This window comes from Mustela nivalis (assembly GCF_964662115.1).
Source record: "Mustela nivalis genome assembly, chromosome: Y".
NCBI classification, from domain to species: domain Eukaryota; kingdom Metazoa; phylum Chordata; class Mammalia; order Carnivora; family Mustelidae; genus Mustela; species Mustela nivalis.
The window spans coordinates 28,940,385-28,959,098 of NC_139041.1; the positions used below are offsets into that span (position 1 = coordinate 28,940,385).

General features: G+C 37.4%; 1 protein-coding gene across 1 annotated transcript in view; it reads right to left on the reverse strand.

Annotated features, from left to right (window-relative positions):
• Positions 1–813: 813 nt before the first annotated feature.
• Positions 814–18,714, reverse strand: part of LOC309856871 (eukaryotic translation initiation factor 2 subunit 3, X-linked-like) — a 45,620-nt gene continuing 27,719 nt past the window's right edge. Inside the window, exons 7-12 of the mRNA XM_082718661.1 lie at positions 18,249–18,383; positions 17,707–17,801; positions 17,243–17,387; positions 12,396–12,565; positions 11,349–11,521; positions 814–1,200 (exon numbers count right to left, since the gene is read on the reverse strand). Coding sequence (XP_082574787.1) covers positions 1,137–1,200; positions 11,349–11,521; positions 12,396–12,565; positions 17,243–17,387; positions 17,707–17,801; positions 18,249–18,383 — 782 coding nt within the window. The 3' untranslated portion in view covers positions 814–1,136. The remainder of the gene's footprint in view (positions 1,201–11,348; positions 11,522–12,395; positions 12,566–17,242; positions 17,388–17,706; positions 17,802–18,248; positions 18,384–18,714) is intronic.

Consider the following 18,714-nt stretch of genomic DNA (forward strand, 5'->3'; position numbering starts at 1 on the left):
AAAATATCAGCATATTCTGTAAGCTCTAGTTTTTTTCAATATGGATTAAAATGGTATTTTGGCAATTTTGGCAACTGTTAATAACTTCAAGTATTTTAAGAAAAGTGGCAATAATACTTGCTATTTGATAGCAGAAAAAATTACTACTATTAGATTGTGTTTAAATTATATCAAATGAAGAGTTTAGAAAACTATGTTCTTTATCTAGAATTATTTGGTAAAACCGTATTTTCCAGAAAGAAAATACTGTTTTGAGTAAAACAGTATTTGGTTTCAGGAAAAACTAAAGAGAAATCAGTATAGAAATAAAAGGGCTGGGGCGCCTGGGTGGCCCAGTTGGTTGAGTGACTGCCTTCAGGTTAGGTCATGATCCTGGAGTCCTGGGATTGAGTCCCGCCTTAGGCTCCCTGGAGTCTACTTCTCCCTCTGACCTCTTCCCCTTCTCATCCTCTCTATCTCTCTTAAATAAGTAAATAAAATCATTAAAAAAAAAAAAAAAAAAGAAGAAGTAAAAGGGCTAAGGATAACTGCTTTTAGCTTTCTATGTTCCTATCTAGGAACAGAATAAGAGGAAGAAAAGGTTTGTCCACATAAATGAGCACTCATACTCTAAAAGACAATTTAATTTAAGCCTACCAATTTCATACTAAATTTTAAAGACAAGGCTGCATAAAAAATGGGGTAGAAAGTGAGCTCATTTTTTAAGAAGACTTTGTGTCTTTGGGTTTTTACTGGTGTAAAATCCCTTCAAGCCTAGAGAATACGCAAAGACGTATCATAAAAAGTAAGAAGAAAAACTTCACTTTAGACAGGTTGAGTGGTACCCATACCTTAGAAAAGGCTGGTTTTAACTGCTTTTTTATTTCAAACATGAAGTGATGTATAAATTTGATAATGTTTAGCAATAATCAGCTTCTGCTAAAATGTTGGATTAAATCCAAAATTATGCCAATTTTGGCAACTATTGTAGACTTTGTTATTTAGAAGTTAAATCATCACAAGAAGATAAGAATAATGTTACAGCTTCTACTAAACTAAGAACTATGAAATATATTCCCGGTATTGCTTTTTGAAATTACAACCCAGGTTAAGGGAAATTGTAATTTCATCTAAATGTGCTATTTAAATGATATTCTTCAGTCATCTTCAACTGTTGGCTTGATGGTTACTCCTCTTCTTATTTGACCCCAACCAATTAAACTGCAAAAAGAAAAGAAATCATGAATTTTTAATCTATTTTATCAGCATCATCATAAAATCTTGACATAACTGATTTTTACTATCTTCTAAATTCAAACCTGTTTCCATAACATGTTCCTCTATAAAGAAAAATCTGTATTATCTCCTAAGATTAAGGAGATAATAGATTTGGCTAACATGAATGACCAAAGAAAAGGGGAGAAGTTGTTACCATAAACATGCATAACTTTCTCTAAAAAAAAATTTGTCTTCATTAAATCAGTAAATAAAAGCACTTCATTTCCCTGAAAAGAAGCATGCCACTAGATAAAACACACAGAACTAATTGAAAAAAAAAAAAAAAAAAATCACCAGTCCTTTTCTCTTAGGAAAATACCTCTTTTTTAAAAAATTCATTTATTTGACAGATACATCACAAGTAGGCAGAGAGGCAGGCAGAGAGAGGAAGGGAAGCAGGAAGCCCACTGAGCAGAAAGCCTGATGCGGGGCTCGATCCCAGGACCCTGGGATCATGACCTGAGCTGAAGGCAGAGGCTTTAACCCACTGAGCCACCTAGGCGCCCCTGGGAAAATACCTCTCTCACAATACCTCAAAACATTATAGTGGGCATAAGGGAAATAAATGAAGGGAAATAAAATAAGAAAGTAGAACATATAGTCTGTAAACATTACTTTTTAAAAAATTTTAAAAGATTATTTGAGAGAGAGAGAGAGACAGCAAGAGAGGGAATACAAGTGGGGGAGTGGGAAAGGGAAAAGGAGACTCCCTGTTCACCCAAGCACCCCTACTTTTTAATTTTTTTAAAGATTTTATTTATTTGAGAGGGACATCAAACAGCAAGAGAGGGAACACAAGCAGGGGGAGTGGGAGAGAGAGAAGCTGGCTTCCTGTTGAGCAAGGAGCTTGATTCGGGGCTCGGTCAAGGAAGCAGAAGGTAGATGCTTAATAGCTGAGCTATGCAGTCGACCCTAAAGAGAGAGAGTACACAAGCAGGAGGAGGAGCAAGCAAAGGGAGAAGCAGACTTCCAGCTGATCAGGGAGCCCAATGCGGGACTTGATCCCAGGACCGTAGGATCATGATCTGAGCTGGAGGCAGATGCTTAACTGACTGAGCTAGCCAGGCACTCCCAGATTAGTTTAAAAAAAGATTTATTTATTTATTTTAGAGAGAAAGAGTCAGAAAGAGCAAAATGGAGAGGTACAGAGAGAGGGTGAATCTTAAGGAGACTGTTGAATGTGGAACCCAACCTGGGGCTCAATCTCACAGCTCTACAATAATGACCTGAGCTGAAATCAAGCATCAGATACTTAACACTCCGTGCTACTTTTTTTTTTTTTAAGTATTTTTAAAAAATAATCTCTATGATCAACCTCATGACCCCGAGATCAAGATCTCATGCTGAACTGAACAACTGAACTAGCTTCTAGACCAAAACCCATCTAAATAAATAAAAACTACAATTGTAAATAATATACGGAGAAGAGGAAACTTACCAATATGGAGGAGTTGAGGTGGTCCTTGTTTATCCACAGAAACACTGAGTAAATTACATAGTGTTGTGGATGTGCAGCAACCAAGAAAATGCCCAACAGCTACACTCAAAATGAAGAAAATGTGGTGCCAATTATCTTACCCAGTATAGTACACCCAAGAAGGTAACAAAACAGTTTCTCCCAGGATTGAAGAGGTGGAGCAGAACTTGTTTTCAAAATTCTGACCTGCTGTGGATACTCAACAGACTACTTTGTGTCCTGTCTCAGAGTGCTAAGAGAACTATGGCACAGTTGCATATCAGGTTGGAAAGCCAAGGTTTGGGAGAGAATGACTGAAGACTTCAAGGGGACTTCAAAATGCCTAGCAGGAAGAGACTATGAACAGAGGAATACAGTGAAACACCCTCAAAAAGAAAATGGATGGCATTAAGAAAAGTTAAGACATTTCAAGTGGCTGTGCATATTGAAGAACTGGGTGAAAGAACACACGTAGCTCTAGAAAAGATGCCTACTCAGAAATGGCCTCAGAATGCCATAAGCCTTCATAATGGGTTGACTACTGAAGATCTTTTCCTACAACTCAGTCTGCAAAGACTGAGAAATGTGGGTTTTTTTTTCAAATCCCTAATATAAAGATAAAATTTTAAAATGTTTAATAAAGACCACAAAACAAACAAAGATACAAAGAAATAAGGAAAAGGACTCTGTTGTGGTCTACTTTTTTTACTCATCTTATGAGTTTTTTGAATATTTTTCTATTTTTCAGCTCCAAAATTTGTTTAGTTTTCATTTTTTAGTTTTATTTTTCAATATTATTTATTTGAGAGAGAGAGAGAGAGAGCGCACCAGCAGCAGGAAGAGGGGAAAGCAGACTCCACACTGAGCAGGGAGCCTGATGTGGGGCTAAATCCCAGAACCTTAGGATAATGACCCGAGCAGAAGGCAGACACTTGACGAATGAAACACTCAGGTGTCCCTGTTTACTTTTTAAAATAAACTCTTTTGGGTCACTTGGGTGGCTCAGTCATTAAGTATCTATCTTCGACTCGGGTCATGACCCCTGAGTCCTGTGATCAAGCTCTACATCAGGCTCCTTGCTCAGTGGAGAGTCTGTTTCTCCTCTTTCTGCTCCTCCCCCTGTTGTGTTTTCTTTCTCTATCAAATAAATAAATAAAATGTTTTTCAAAATGAAGAAAATAAACATTCTGAAGAGAAAGAGAAGCTGAGTGAATTATCCTTAGGGCTATTTATTATTATTATATAATTTTGGTGCACAGAATTTAAATGACAAAAACATGAAAAAAGTTGTAATAAATGTACATTAGGTGTACAACATGTAAAAATATAAAACTTTAAGGTATTATATGTAATACTATAACAAAAGGAAGAGCAATAAACACTTTTTAATAATCTCAAAACACACTACAGAATATAAACAAAAGAAAATATAAGGAAATAAAAATTTGTCACTATAAAAAAATCAACTAGGGGTGCCTGGGTGGCTCAGTGGATTGGGCCTCTAGGCTGAGGTCATGATCTCAGGGTCCTGTGATCAAGCCCCGTGTCAGGCTCTCCACTCGGCGGGAGCCTGCTTCCCTCCCTCTCTGCCTGCCTCTCTGTCTACTTGTGATCTCTGTCTGTCAAATAAATAAATAAATAAAATCTTAAAAAAAAAAAAAAAACCAAGTAAACACAAAGGAAGGTAGCAAGGAAGCAATGAGGAGGAAAAAAAAAAAACTACATATGGAAAACAAATATAGTAATTCCCTGATCAGTGGGAGATACATCCCAAACTCTCTAGTGCATGCCTGAAACTAGATTGTATAGATTGCTATACATCTATACACATTTATGATATTTTAACTGATAAATGAGGCACGTTAGAAGATTTAAGTACTACTAGAAAAGAATAGTTATAGCAATGTACTATAATAAAAGTTATATGGATGTCATGTCTTTCAAAATATCTCAACTTTTAAGATATGAGATAAAAATGAATAAATGAGATGAAGTGAGGTTGAATGGCACAGGCATTATGATGTAGCATTACATTCATATTAACCTTTGGATGATTGTTAAGAAGCAGGAGCATCTGATTCTGAACTGTGGTTGACAGCGGGTATGTAAAAAATGTGAAAGTGAAACAGCAGATGAGGGGTAACAGTAATAAAATGGCAGTATTATTACTACCTATGTGAGTAACTACTTTAAAAGCATACAGACTAAATTTCTCAATAAAAAGGCACAGATAGGGCATGTCTGGGTGGCTGAGTTCACTGAGCAGCCAATTTTTGGTTGTGGCTCAGGTCATGATCTCAGTTGTAAGATCGAGCACCTGGTCAAGCTTGCTCAGCATGGACACTGGTTGATTCTTTCCCTTTCCCTCTGCCATTCCCCTACTCTGTCTCTTTCTCTCTCTCTCTAAAGTAAATAAATAAATAAATAAATATATATATATATATATATATATATATAAAAAGGCACAGATTAGCCCAATGGTTAAAAAATAGGATCAAACCACATATCTAGAGGATATGTGCTTTAAATCTAATGACATGCATAAGGTGTTTAAGAAATAGGATGCCAAATGGCATTTCATGCAAACAAACCAAAAGAAAGGAACAATGATCATCCTACTATCAGATAAAATAGACTTTTTTTTAAAAAGATTTTATTTATTTATTTGACAGAGAGAGATCACAAGTAGGCAGAGAGAGAGGAGGAAGCAGGCTCCCCGCTGAGCAGAAAGCCCGATGCGGGGCTCGATCCCAGGACCCTGAGATCATGACCTGAGCCGAAGGCAGCGGCTTAACCCACTGAGCCACCCAGGCGCCCTGATAAAATAGATTTTAATGCAGAAACTGTTTTAAGAGACAAAGAAATATATATGACAACACAGTCAGTTTACCAGGAAGATGTAACAATTAAAACATATATGCACCCAATACTGGAGCTTTTATATATATGAAGGAAATGTTGACAGAATTTAAAGAAAAAATAGGCATACAATAAGAGGAGACTTCAATAATCCACTTTCTAAATGGATAAAACAAGGAGAAAGGAAAACCAATAAGGAAGCAGAGGACTTGAACACTATAATAATATATTATAATATAATATAATATAATATAATATAATATAATATAATATAATATAATATCCTATGATCCAGCAATCTACTTCAGGGCATATACGTCCCCAAAAAATTGAGTGTAGGGACACTAATACATACAGATATTTATATACCATATAGCATGTTCCTAAGTTCATCAAAGCAGAACAGCCAAAAATTGAAAGCACGGATGCCTGGTTGGGTCAGGCAGTGGAGCACACCACTTTTTTTTTTTTCTTTAAAGATTTTATTTATTTGAGAGCAAACAGAGTGAGAGGGAACACAAGCAGGGGCAGAAGGAGAGGGAGAAGCAGTCTTCCTACTAAGCAGGGAACCCAAGGTGGGGTTCCATTCCACGACCCTGGGATCATGACCAGAGCCCAAGGCAGACACTTAACAACTGAGCCACCCAGGAGCCCCAGAGCATACCACTCTGGATGAGTTCAAGACCCACAGGGTTATAGGTTCAAGCCCCACATTAGGTGGGCTTGAAGAGACTACTTAAAAATCTTTAAAAACCAAAACAATGAAACCAATACAAGTGTTCAGTCACAGATGAGATGCATTTCTGGAAACGTTTCATTCTACTAAGTGATGTGTTCCATGCTAAAGAGCTCTGAAAATTTTGTATTATTTATACTTATTTATATAGTGTGGAAATAATGTTTCTAACAGAGGAGATGTTACAATCAAATGAGCTTAAATCACTACAAAACAGAATCAGTTACTTAAAAGGTAGTAAGACTTGACTTTTTTTTGTTTTTGAGAGTGCACATTTTTTTTTTTTTAAGATTTTATTTATTTATTTGACAGAGAGAGTGAGCACAGGCAGATAGAGTGGCAGGCAGATGCAGAGGGAGAAGCAGGCTCCCTGCCGAGCAAGGAGCCCGATGTGGGACTCGATCCCAGGACGCTGGGATCATGACCTGAGCCGAAGGCAGCTGCTTAACCAACGGAGCCACCCAGGCGTCCCGAGAGTGCACATTTGAGTGAGGGCTGGGGGGGTAGGGAAAGATGAAGAGGAAGAGAGAATAGTACACAGAATCCGATGTGGGGCTCGCTCTCATGACCCTGAGACCCTGGGTCTCAGGTTAGATGTCTAACTGACTGCACCACCCAGGCACCCCTAAAACCTAACTTTTTAAAGATTACCAGTAAGTTAGATAAATTTTCTAGATGATAAATGATCAATGAAATCATCATAGGACAGTGGGCATCAGGGAAGAATCAATAAGGAAGATAGAAAGGTACAGAGAGTCAAAGTTGAGTCTCAAATAATGAGAAGGACACTGAAAATAAGTATAATTGTAAGGGTTTACATGGAAGAAGCAGAGAAAACATCAGACTGAAGCCAGCCTTGCATATTAACGAAATGTGAAGAACTACTGGAATTTTTTGAGGATAGTATGATGAACTCTTTTGGAGAGACTATACTTGATCAGGCATTGAAGTCATTGAAAAGGAAAAATACAAGTGTGAAATAATGACAGTATGAGCTACAATGATGCTGTTCAGAATGGAAAGGATAGACTCAGGACATAATCTGGGAAGGAGCAAAAGAACCACCAGCAGGTGTCACAGATTTATGGACTTAGAAGCCTGGGAGCAATGGGCACTTCAAGACATTTGTTTCTGAACACAAAAACATGCTTGGGTCCAGGAATAGTGCTGGTAGAGAAAGAGAAGAGGCCAGATGACTTATACCAGAAAGAAAGAAAATGCTCTGGAGTCACTTCAAAAGAACCTAGGAATAAACTTGAAGAGAATCCTAATGTGGTGATGACCATCAAAATAAAAACAAACAGAAGTAACGGCTCACAACTCACTGAATAAATACCTTTGAGCCCAGGCTGTAATATATACCTAAATAAATAAACAGGAAAGAGGGGATGCCAAACGATACATGTGGAAAGTGGCACTGATACAGAAAACAAACATTATTTTGCTATTCCCAGAGACAAGATTAATCCAGGGGAGAATAATTAAAAGGGGGCACCTGGTTGGCTCAGTTGGTAGAGTATGAGACTTAAAAAAAAAAAATTTATTTATTAAAATAAATTCAAGAGAGAGACAGAGAGCATGAGAGTGGGTGGGAGGGACACAGGCATACAGAGCAGCAGACTTCCCGCTGAGCAGAGCCCATTGTGGGACTCAACCCTAGGACCTTGGGAACATGACCTGAGCTGAAGGAAGACACTTAACTGACTGAGCCACCCAGGCGCCCAGAGCAAGAAGCTTTTGATCTTTGCGTTGTGAGCTAAAGTCCCAGGCTGGATGGACATGGAGATAACTTTTTACTTAAAAAAAAAAAAAAAAGAGTAACGAAAGGGTCAAGTCATGAGAAATAGGGTATTTGTAAAATCTCAAAAGTTCTCTATATATGGCTTGTTAGTTGCAACCATGAAAAGAGAAACTTTGTAAAAGACACCTTGATGACATGAACAAAATTAACTTCACACTGTAGGTATAACCAGATGTCCTACGTGCTTCTGAAATGTGATTCCTCTCCCCCCTTTTATTAAGATTTTATTTATTTATTTGAGACAGATCGAGACACAGACAGAGAGTGTGTACAGGGAGAAGAAGAAGGAGATTCCCTGGTGAGCTGGAAGACTAACGTGGGGCTCAATGTGGGTCTTGATCACTAAACCACCCAGTTTCCTGATATGTGATTCTTAAGGATACAATGGTACCGTTAGAGCACTCTGGTCTTGAACATATAACCTCAATTTTAGTAAGGGAAACTGGCTTTTATTGTTTAAAGGTCAATTCATGCTAAGATAAAGAAATGCTAAGAAAGTTCTGTATAAAAAAGTCAATAGGGGGGCGCCTGGGTGGCTCAGTGGGTTAAGCCGCTGCCTTCGGCTCAGGTCATGATCTCAGGGTCCTGGGATCGAGTCCCACATCGGGCTCTCTGCTCAGCAGGGGGCCTGCTTCCCTCTCTCTCTCTCTGCCTGCCTCTCCATCTACTTGTGATTTCTCTCTGTCAAATAAATAAATAAAATCTTTAAAAAAAAAAAAAAAGTCAATAGGGGTATCTGGGTGGCTCAGTCCTTAAGCATCTGCCTTCAGCTCAGGTCATGATCCCAGGATCCTGGGATTGAGCCCTGCATCCGGCTCCCTGCTCAGTGGGAAGCCTGCTTTCCTTCTCCCACTCCCCCTGCTCATGTTCCTGCTATCACTCTCTCTCTTCTGTCAAATAAATAAATAAAATCTTTAAAAAAACAAAAAATGAAAAAGACTATAGAAACAAAATGGAAGTGATATGTGTGGTTCTGGACTTAAGAAAGAAAAATGCAATAAAGAACAATATTGACACAAATGTCAAAACAGGAACACAGAGTGCAGATTTTAGTATTTTGTCAATGCTAAAATTCCTGAAGTGGTTACACAGACACTATTCTTATTCTTAAGAAATACACACTGAAATAATATGAGGTAGGGGTTATGTAAGCTAGTGATTTATCTTTTTATTTATTTTAAAGATTAAAGCTAGTGATTTATCTTTTTATTTATTTTAAAGATTTTTATTTATTTAAGAGAGAAGAGAGAATGAGCAGGGTGGGGAGATACAAAGGGAAAGGGAGAAGCAGTCTTCCTGCTGAGCAAGGAGCTGGACATGGTACTTAATCCCAAGATGCTGGGATCATGATATGAGCCAAAGGCAGATGTTTAACCAACAAAGCCACCCAGGTGTCCTTAATCAGTGGTTTAAAAAAGATCAACTAAGTTAAACATGTATAAGAATACAGTCAAAACTGATTCTGAAAGATTTTATACAGATGTGTCTGAGATTAAATGAAAGCTAGTTATAGTAGCTGAAATAAAAATCTGAACTATATAGGCTTACAAATCAGGATTGGAAATAAAGAATTCCAATTATACAAATATGCCAAGAAAACTACTGAATTCAATAAAAAGCGATGAAGAGACGCCTGGGTGGCTCAGTGGGTTAAGCCACTGTCTTCGGCTCAGGTCATGATCCCAGGGTTCTGGGATCGAGCCCCAAATCGGGCTCTCTGCTCAGCGGGGAGCCTGCTTCATCCTCTCTCTCTGCCTGTCTCTCTGCCTGCTTGTCATCTCTCTCTGTCAAATAAATAAATAAAATCTTAAAAAAAAAAAAAAAAGCGATGAAGCAACAAGTTGGTGAGGATGTGAAGAAAAAGGAACCCTCCTGCACTGCTGGTGGGAATTCAAGTTGGTACAGTCACTCGGGAAGACAGTATGGAAGTTCTTCAAAGAGTTAAACAGAGCTACCCTACGACCCAGCAATTGTACCACCAGGAATTTATCGAAAGGATATAAAAATACTAATTTGAGAGATAAAAGAACCCCAATATTTATAGCAGCATTATCAATAGCCAAACTATGGAAGCAGCCAAGTGTTCATCCACTGATTAATAAAGATGTGGTTTACATATATTGGAATATTATTGAGCCATAAAAAGAATGAAATCTTGCCATTTATAACAATGTGGATGGAGCTAGAGAGTACTAAGAGAAAAAAGGCAGTCAGAGAAAGACAAATACTTCATTCATATTTGGAGTTTACAAATTTCATGAAATAAAATGAATAAGCAAAAGGAAAAAGAGGGGCACCTGGGTGGCTCAGCTGGTTAAGCATCTGCCTTCAGCTTAGGTATGATCTTGGTGTCCTGGGATCGAGACTGCTTCTGCCCCTGCCTCTGTGCCCCTCTGCCCTGCTCATTCTTTCCCTCTCTCTCAAATAAATAAATAAATAAATAAATAAATAAATAAATAAATAAATAAATAAATAAATAAATATGTTTGGAATCCCGGCTCAGCAGGGAGTCTGCCTCTCCCTTCCCACTACTCACACTCTCTCTCTAAAATAAATAAATCAAATCTTAAAAAAAAAAAAGAGAGAGACAAAGCAAGAAAACACATCCTTAACTACAGAGCACATACTAATGGTTACCAGAAGGGTGGTGGTGGGAGAATGGGTTAAACAGATGATGGGGATTAAGGAGTATGATGGGTAATGAGTAATGTATTGCTGAATCATCATATTGTACATCTGAAATTAATATAACACTGTTAACTACACCACAATTAAAATATAAAAACAGTTTAAGATGAAAGGAAAAGTATGTATGACCATGAGTACATATACCATGAAGAATGTACCACAAGAGGGGCACCTGGGGGGCTCAATCATTAAGCAACTGCCTTTGGCTCAGGTCACAGTCCCAGAGTCTCAGTATTGAGCCCTGCATCAGGCTCCCTACTTGGCAAGGAGCTTGCTTCTCCCTCTCCCTTTCCCATTCCTCTTGTTTGTGTTCCGTCTCTTGCTGTGTCTCTGACAAATAAATAAATAAAATCTTAAAAAAGAAAAAAGAATATACCGAAAGATAGTATGCTATTTTTTTTTTAAGTGTATTCACTTTATTTTAGTAATCTCTACACCCATTGTGGGACTCAAACACACAATCAAGAGTCACATGCTCTTCTGACTGAGTCAGCCACATATTCCTGCTGTTTTCTTGACACCAGTGACAGAGGCAAAATTGAAAAACTTACCGCCAGTGTTTCTCAACTCTGCGGCTAAGGGCAATCTTTTCTCCCACTTCTGTGCACACAGGATTAGTGAGAACTATTTTGCCCAAATCAGCCTTGACTGCACTCACTCTTCCTCCTGTTGATAGAGACCCTATGTTTACCATAAGAACTTCATTCTTAGAAAGCTTTTGCACCTAGGAAAATAAATTAAGGAAAAAACCCGTTAACATAATAAAATGTTTTCCAATACAAAGTGAGAATTTATTAAATACTACTGCAAAAAACTTTAACTATAGAGGAAAAAAGAAATTCTGCACAAATTACACTTATAAGATCTGAAGTATATATATACTACAGGTATCAAAGCAAAAGGTTTATGTAGCACTAAAAGAACATTCAAATGATCTAACACTAAAATAAACTACTAAAAAATAATAAAATCAACCAAACTCTTAAAATCTGAAGAGGCTTGTGGTAGAGAGGGTTTGCACAATTTCTTGAAAGGGGCAGCAAGACAAGAATATGATAGTTAAGTGGGTCTGGAGGTCTAATTCCATTAATGTAAAGTACATATTTAAATCTTTTGGATTCTATAAAATTGGGTAACACCTATTATATCACTCTTAGCTGTTTTATTTCTAGCATTTACACATATAATTATTGGAATTACTAGCCACTGTATTACTGCTGCTGTCTGTGCTTACAACCTCATGTTCAAATTCAGATCAGTGTCTTTAAGGTCTTTTTATTTCATTAAAATTCAGACAGTACATCTTTATTAAAAGAACTTCCCCCAAAATGACAAATACAAGTTTTGTTGATTGATTTATTGTTTTTTTTTTTTTAGTTTATGTATTTGAGAGAGAGAGAGTAAGTGCATGAGTGGGGATAGGCAGATGGAGAGAGACTCTCAAGCATATTCTGCACTGAATGTGGAGTCTGACTAGGACTCTATCTCACAACCTTTGTATTAGGACTTCAGCTAAAACCAAGAGTCACTCAGCAGGAAGTGTGCTTCTCTCTCTCTCTCAAATAAACACGTAAATCTAAAAAAAAAAAAAAAAATACCTTTGCAGCTTTCTTGTCTCCTTCAGTGCGTACCCCTAGCAGCCGTCTAAGTAGGAAATAGGAGATTTCTAGTTCTGTGAAGATCTCTGGTAAAGCTCCAACTGCACCAAGTACTTGTCCAACCATTCTGTCAGCCCGGCACAAAGTGGGGTCAATTTTTGTTCCCACTCCTGAGATAAAATAAAATATGTCACATATTTCAATTTTGTATTTCTTAAAAATGTTTATAAAGGTAAAGTTAGTCAAACTAGTACAACACGTAGCTATACAACTTAACCAAATTTTGTTACATTGATACCATATCACAGTTAAAAATTAAAATCCTGAACAATTCCCCTACAATCAACTCTTAGCTTTACCTAAAAAAGAACAGGGTTGGAAATAAGGCTTGATTAAAATTTAAAAATAAAAGAACATTTTTTTTTTTAAAGATTTTATTTATTAATTTGACAGAGAGAAATCACAAGTAGACGGAGAGGCAGCCAGAGAGAGAGAGAGAGGGAAGCAGGCTCTCCGCTGAGCAGAGCGCCCGATGCGGGACTCGATCCCAGGACTCTGAGATCATGACCTGAGCCGAAGGCAGCGGCTTAACCCACTGAGCCACCCAGGCGCCCCTAAAAAAACATTTTTATTTAAATTATAAAATAAAGGGAGAACTGCTTAACAGAAAACAACCATTTAGTAAGATATTTTATCTTACTAAAATCTGAAAAATTACAAAGCTGATAATGATTGATTTGCAGAAATAAAATTGGTAATTGTTAATGCTGGTTGGCAGGTATATAGGATTGTCATTACATTATTCTTGTATTTTTGTATATTGGTATAATAAAAGGTTACATGAACATGTTCAGAATTTTCATATTCGGGGCGCCTGGGTGGCTCAGTGGGTTAAGCCGCTGCCTTCGGCTCGGGTCATGATCTCAGGGTCCTGGGATCGAGTCCCACATCGGGCTCTCTGCTCGGCTGGGAGCCTGCTTCCTCCTCTCTCTCTGTGCCTACTTGTGATCTCTCTCTGTCAAATAAATAAATAAAATCTTAAAAAAAAAAAAAAAGAATTTTCATATTTGTAAAAAAAAATCTACAATGATACACTGTGAACTTTTATTATCAATATATAATAAAGTTCTGCAAAGAAAAAGTGTTAGTAAAATGATGCAGTAAAGGCCCAAGCTTTGTCTTCCATACACAGAATGAAAAACTGACAAAAATGTCAAAACACTTTTAAAATTCTGAAATTTAGCCAAAGGCTTGCTATAATCTAAGCAACATTTACTAAGAAAAACATCTGTATCTCAGTAAGAGCGGAAAACTGTCACATTTTAACTTATCCTTCTCCCATCACTATTCAAAAATATCTCCGTGACAGCACTAATAACAACTTGCATTTGTCATGAAAACTAGCAAGGCTATACAGAGAACAGGGCTGGAGTTCCTTTAAATTCTCATTCCCAAATGGCTATCATTTGATTAGTCTGAATCTCCCTAAAAGATTCCACTTCCAAGACTGGATGTCTAATGTAAAAAGTGTTTTCCTCAGGGAACTGGAGGATAATAAGTGGGGAAAACAACACATTAACAAAAAGCTTTAAAACAATAAAAAACAAAACAAAAAACAAACAAACAAAAAAACATGTCCATGGGAACTCTGAAAATCTGGACATATATGTTCAAATCCAGTGAATAGGGGCGCCTGGGTGGCTCAGTGGTTTGGGCTGCTGCCTTTGGCTCGGGTCATGATCTCAGGGTCCTGGGATCGAGCCCCGCATCAGGCTCCCTGCTCCGCAGGAAGCCTGCTTCCCTCTCTCTCTCTCTCTGCCTGCCTCTCTGCCTACTTGTGATCTCCGTCTTTCAAATAAATAAATAAAATTTAAAAAAAAAAAAAAACCAAATCCAGTGAATAACGTATAAGTTTAAGGCTGTGCACATGCTCAGGAAAGACCTGATAATGCTTTAAGCTCTTATATCTACTAGTTTTAAAATGGACGTAAAGGATCAGACAGAGTTGTTTAACTGCCTGGCTGAGAGTTAAAAGCCTACACCGATAATTTTTTTTTTTTTTTTTAAGATTTCATTTATTATTTGACAGAGATCACAAGAAGTCAGAGAGCTAGGTAGAGAGAGAGGAAGGGAAGCAGGCTCCCTGCTGAATAGAGAGAGCCCTGATGTGGGGCTCGATCTCAGGACCCTGGGATCATGACCTGAGCCAAAGGCAGAGGCTTTAACCCACTGAGCCACCTATGCAACCGCCCCCCTTTTCTTAAATTAACATATAATGTATTATTAGCCCCAGGGGTACAGGACTGTGAATCATCAGGCTTACATAATTCACAGCACTCAGTGCACTCAAACACAGCACATACCCTCCTCAATGTCCATAACTCAGCCATCCTATCCCGCCCCCGAACTCTGAGCAACCCTTCAGTTCATTTCCTGAGATTGAGTCTCTCTCTCTCCCTTTTTAAGATTTTATTTATTTGTTTGACAAACAGAGATCATAAGTATGCAGAGAGGCAAGGCAGAGAGAGAGGAGGAAGCAGGCTCCCTGCTGAGCTGAGAGACCCATACGGGACTCAATCCCAGGACCCTGAGATTCATGACTTGAGCCAAAGGCAGAAGCTTTAACCCACTGAGCCACCCAGGTGCCCCGATTAAGAGTCTCTTACGGTTTGTCTCCCTCCCTGGTCCCATCTTGTTTCACTTCTCCCTCCCTACCCTCCACCTCCTCCTTAGCTTGTTTAGCTTTGTTTAGTTAGTGATATGTCATTGACATACCAGAGTTCTTTAATAAAGGCTGGGAGGACTACAGGTTCTAGGTATTAAGGAAATTTCTTCCTCTCAATTACTGGCTAAGTGTAAACTAACTAAGTTACCCTTCCGTGAGCACACATGAAAAAAAAAACAGACATTACAGAATTAGTTCAGGAAAGTCAGTAAATACAGTGACAACTAACGTTAAGTAGTAGAAACAAACCCTTGAGAGAGGAGAGAATCTAGTCTTCAGAGAGGACACGTATCATTTAAAAAGAGAAAAGAAAGTAACAAAGAATATTAAAAAAATAAATAAATAAAATAAATAATAATGGCTTAAACATGAAGGAAACTAAAAGGCAAACTATGGAATGGGAGAAGATATTTGCAAATAATATATCTGACAAGAGGTTAGTAACCAAAATATATAAAGAACTTAACAAACTCAACATCCCCCAAACCAAATAATTCAATTAAGAAATGGGCAGAAGACATGAACAGACATTCTTCCAAAGAAGACATGTAAATGGCCATAGACACATGAAAAGATGTTCCACATGACTCATCTCATTAGAGAAATGCAAATCAAAATTCCAACCTCCCCCTGTCAAGATGGCTAAAATCATGGTCACCTGGGTGGCTCAGAGAGTTAGGCCACTGCCTTGGACTCAGGTCATGGTCTCAGGGTCTTGGGATCGAGCCCTACATGGAGCTCTCTGCTCAGCAGGGAGCCTGCTTCCCCGTCTCTCTGCCTGCCTCTCTGTCTCCCTGTGATTTCTCTGTCAAATAAATAAAATCTTAAAAAAAAAAAAAAAAAAAAGGATGGCTAAAATCAGGAGCACCTGGCTGGCTTAGTCAATCAGGCGTCTGCCTTCAGCTCAGGTCATGACCTCAGGGTCCTGGGATAGAGCCCCATGTTGGGCTCCCTGCTGAGTGGGAAGTATGCTTCTCCATCTCCCACCCCGCCCCCCTGCTTATGCTCTCTGTCTCTCGAATAAATAAATAAAATCTTTTTTAAAAAGATGGCTGAAATTAAAAATATAGGTATGGGAAGCATCAGAGAAAAGGATTACTTACATTGTTGGTGGGAATGTAAAATGGTAAAGCCACCCTGCAAACTAGTATGGAGGTTCCTCAGTAAGTTAAAAATAGAAACACCACATGATTCAGCAATTCCACTACAAGGTATTTATCCCAAGAATATGAAAACACTAATTCAAACAGACATGCACCCACTTGTTTACTGCACCATTATGTAAAATAAGCAAAATATAAAACAGCCCATGTCCATCTATAAAATGAATAAAAAAGATGTGTATATACAAAATGGAATAGCAGCCATAAAAAAGAATGAAATCTTGTCATTTGCAACAGCATGTATGGATCTACAGGTTCTGCTAGGTGAAATAAGTTAGAGAAGACAAACAGCATTTGCCTTCACTCATATGTGGAATAAAAGAAATAAAACAAATGAACAAGAAAAAGAGAAGAAAAAAGAAAGAGATTCTTAATTCTAGAGAATAAACTAATAGTTACCAGAGAGGAGGTAGGTGGGTATTAATTAAGCTGAAGGGGAACAAGAGAACACTTACCATGATGAATTACTGAGTAATGTATAAGACTATAATGTATACCTGAAGCTAAGATAACACTGTATGTTAAGTATACCAGAGTTAAAAATAATTAATTTTTAAAAAATAAAGAATAAATAAAAGGAAAAAAAAATCCCAGATTTTGGGGCACCTGGGTGGCTCAGTTGTTAAGTGTCCACCTTCGGCTCAGGTCATGATCCCAGGGTCCTGGGATCGAGTTCTGCCTCAGGCTCTCTACTCAGTGGAGAGTCTGCTTCTCCCTCTCCAACTCCCCCTGTTTGCGCTCCCTCTCTTGCTGTCTCTGTCAAATTAAATAAAATCATTAAAATAAATATATAAAAAATAAAATCACTAACTAACCTACCTATATAATACTTGCATAGCCTGCTTTCCCACATTGAGTTAAAATATCTAATCAGAGACATATACTTTCAGATAATGCACTTGATATAGTATTATGATTAACCACTAATAACAGCTTATAGATGAAATGAAAATTTTTACCAATAAGACCCCCTGGAGCAGCATACTGAAGATCATTGTGTTCTGCAAAAAGTGACACAATTTTGGAAAAGATTGGTTTACACATGAGTTTTCCTTCACTATCTTTGGAAACAATACCAGGTCTCACTTCTATCTCCTGGCCCACCTAAAAGAGAGTAATTAAAATTTTTGATACAACACAATTACCTTTATGTGTGAACAGTCCTAACTGATAGACTGCTAAATTGAAAAGGCATGAATTCCAACAATAATTTCAGTATTACTCTAAGACAAAAAACTTAAAAATGCAGAAGTTAGAAAGCTAATAACCACTCAATTAACCACTTACATATAAGAAAGCTATGATTCACACCAGACATATTTAAAGTACAAAGTAGTAAAAATACATATTTCTAACATTTTTAGATTTTGTTTAACCATATATTTTTTCCATTTAGGAAACAAAAATTTACAATTTAGTTTACCTTTAATACTCCTTTTAAAATGCTGCCACCAGCCACACCACCTTTAAGGTCATCAACCTCACAGCCAGGTTTGTTGACATCAAAAGACCTAATAACTGTGAAGATGATAAGGAATAAAAGAAACCATAAAGCTAATCCTGTTATTTTAATTAGAAAAAATACTTATTCAAGTTAGTATTTTGTACAGCAGTAGCCACTTGAAATCTGTATCTCAGAGCTGACTTGGTAGAAAAATATTATAGGAAAATATTATTATTCCAATCAGACTGCAGTTTTATGTATAATGGAGAATGAAATTAACCTGATCAGTAAGTGACATATTTATGCTTTCCCATGAAGTACAACATAACTATTATAAAGGAACATAACACTGTATCTGTATGATTATGTGAAAGGATGACTTTTATAGGCTAACTTATGGATGGCCCTCACCTTAATAATTCATACACTGAAGTCATAATTCCAGGAACTCATCTGAAGGAAGGGCAAAACAACCATATGAAAAGGTAGGGTCAATAAACGCCAGCAGGTTAAGTTCTTACCAATAAGTCGGGGTTCTGAAGTAAAGTCTCTTAGAGGTACTGGAATTTTCTTTACAATATACTCACAAACGACTTCAATATTGTATTTCAGCTGAGCAGAAATTGGAATAATAGGAGCTCCTTCTGCTACTGTACCTATTTGATAAACCAAAAATACCGAAATTTGACAGTTTTCTAGAAACTGTTGTGTAGGCATCAAACACCACTATACAAATGTCAGTAACAAGAATTGATCATTCTGTTTAAACTGATCTTAGCCAAAAGGCTGAAAAGTGATCGTGACCATTGTTTAGAACATCCACCATATTTCCCCCCCTAAAATTCAGTATTATGCCCTGTAAGTAAAAATTATGAAGTTAAACTAGAATCTGAAAAGGATAAAATTACCTGCATAATTTGGATACTATAGACAGAATTTCTTTCTTTCTTTTTTTTTTTTTTAAAGATTTTATTTATTTATCAGAGA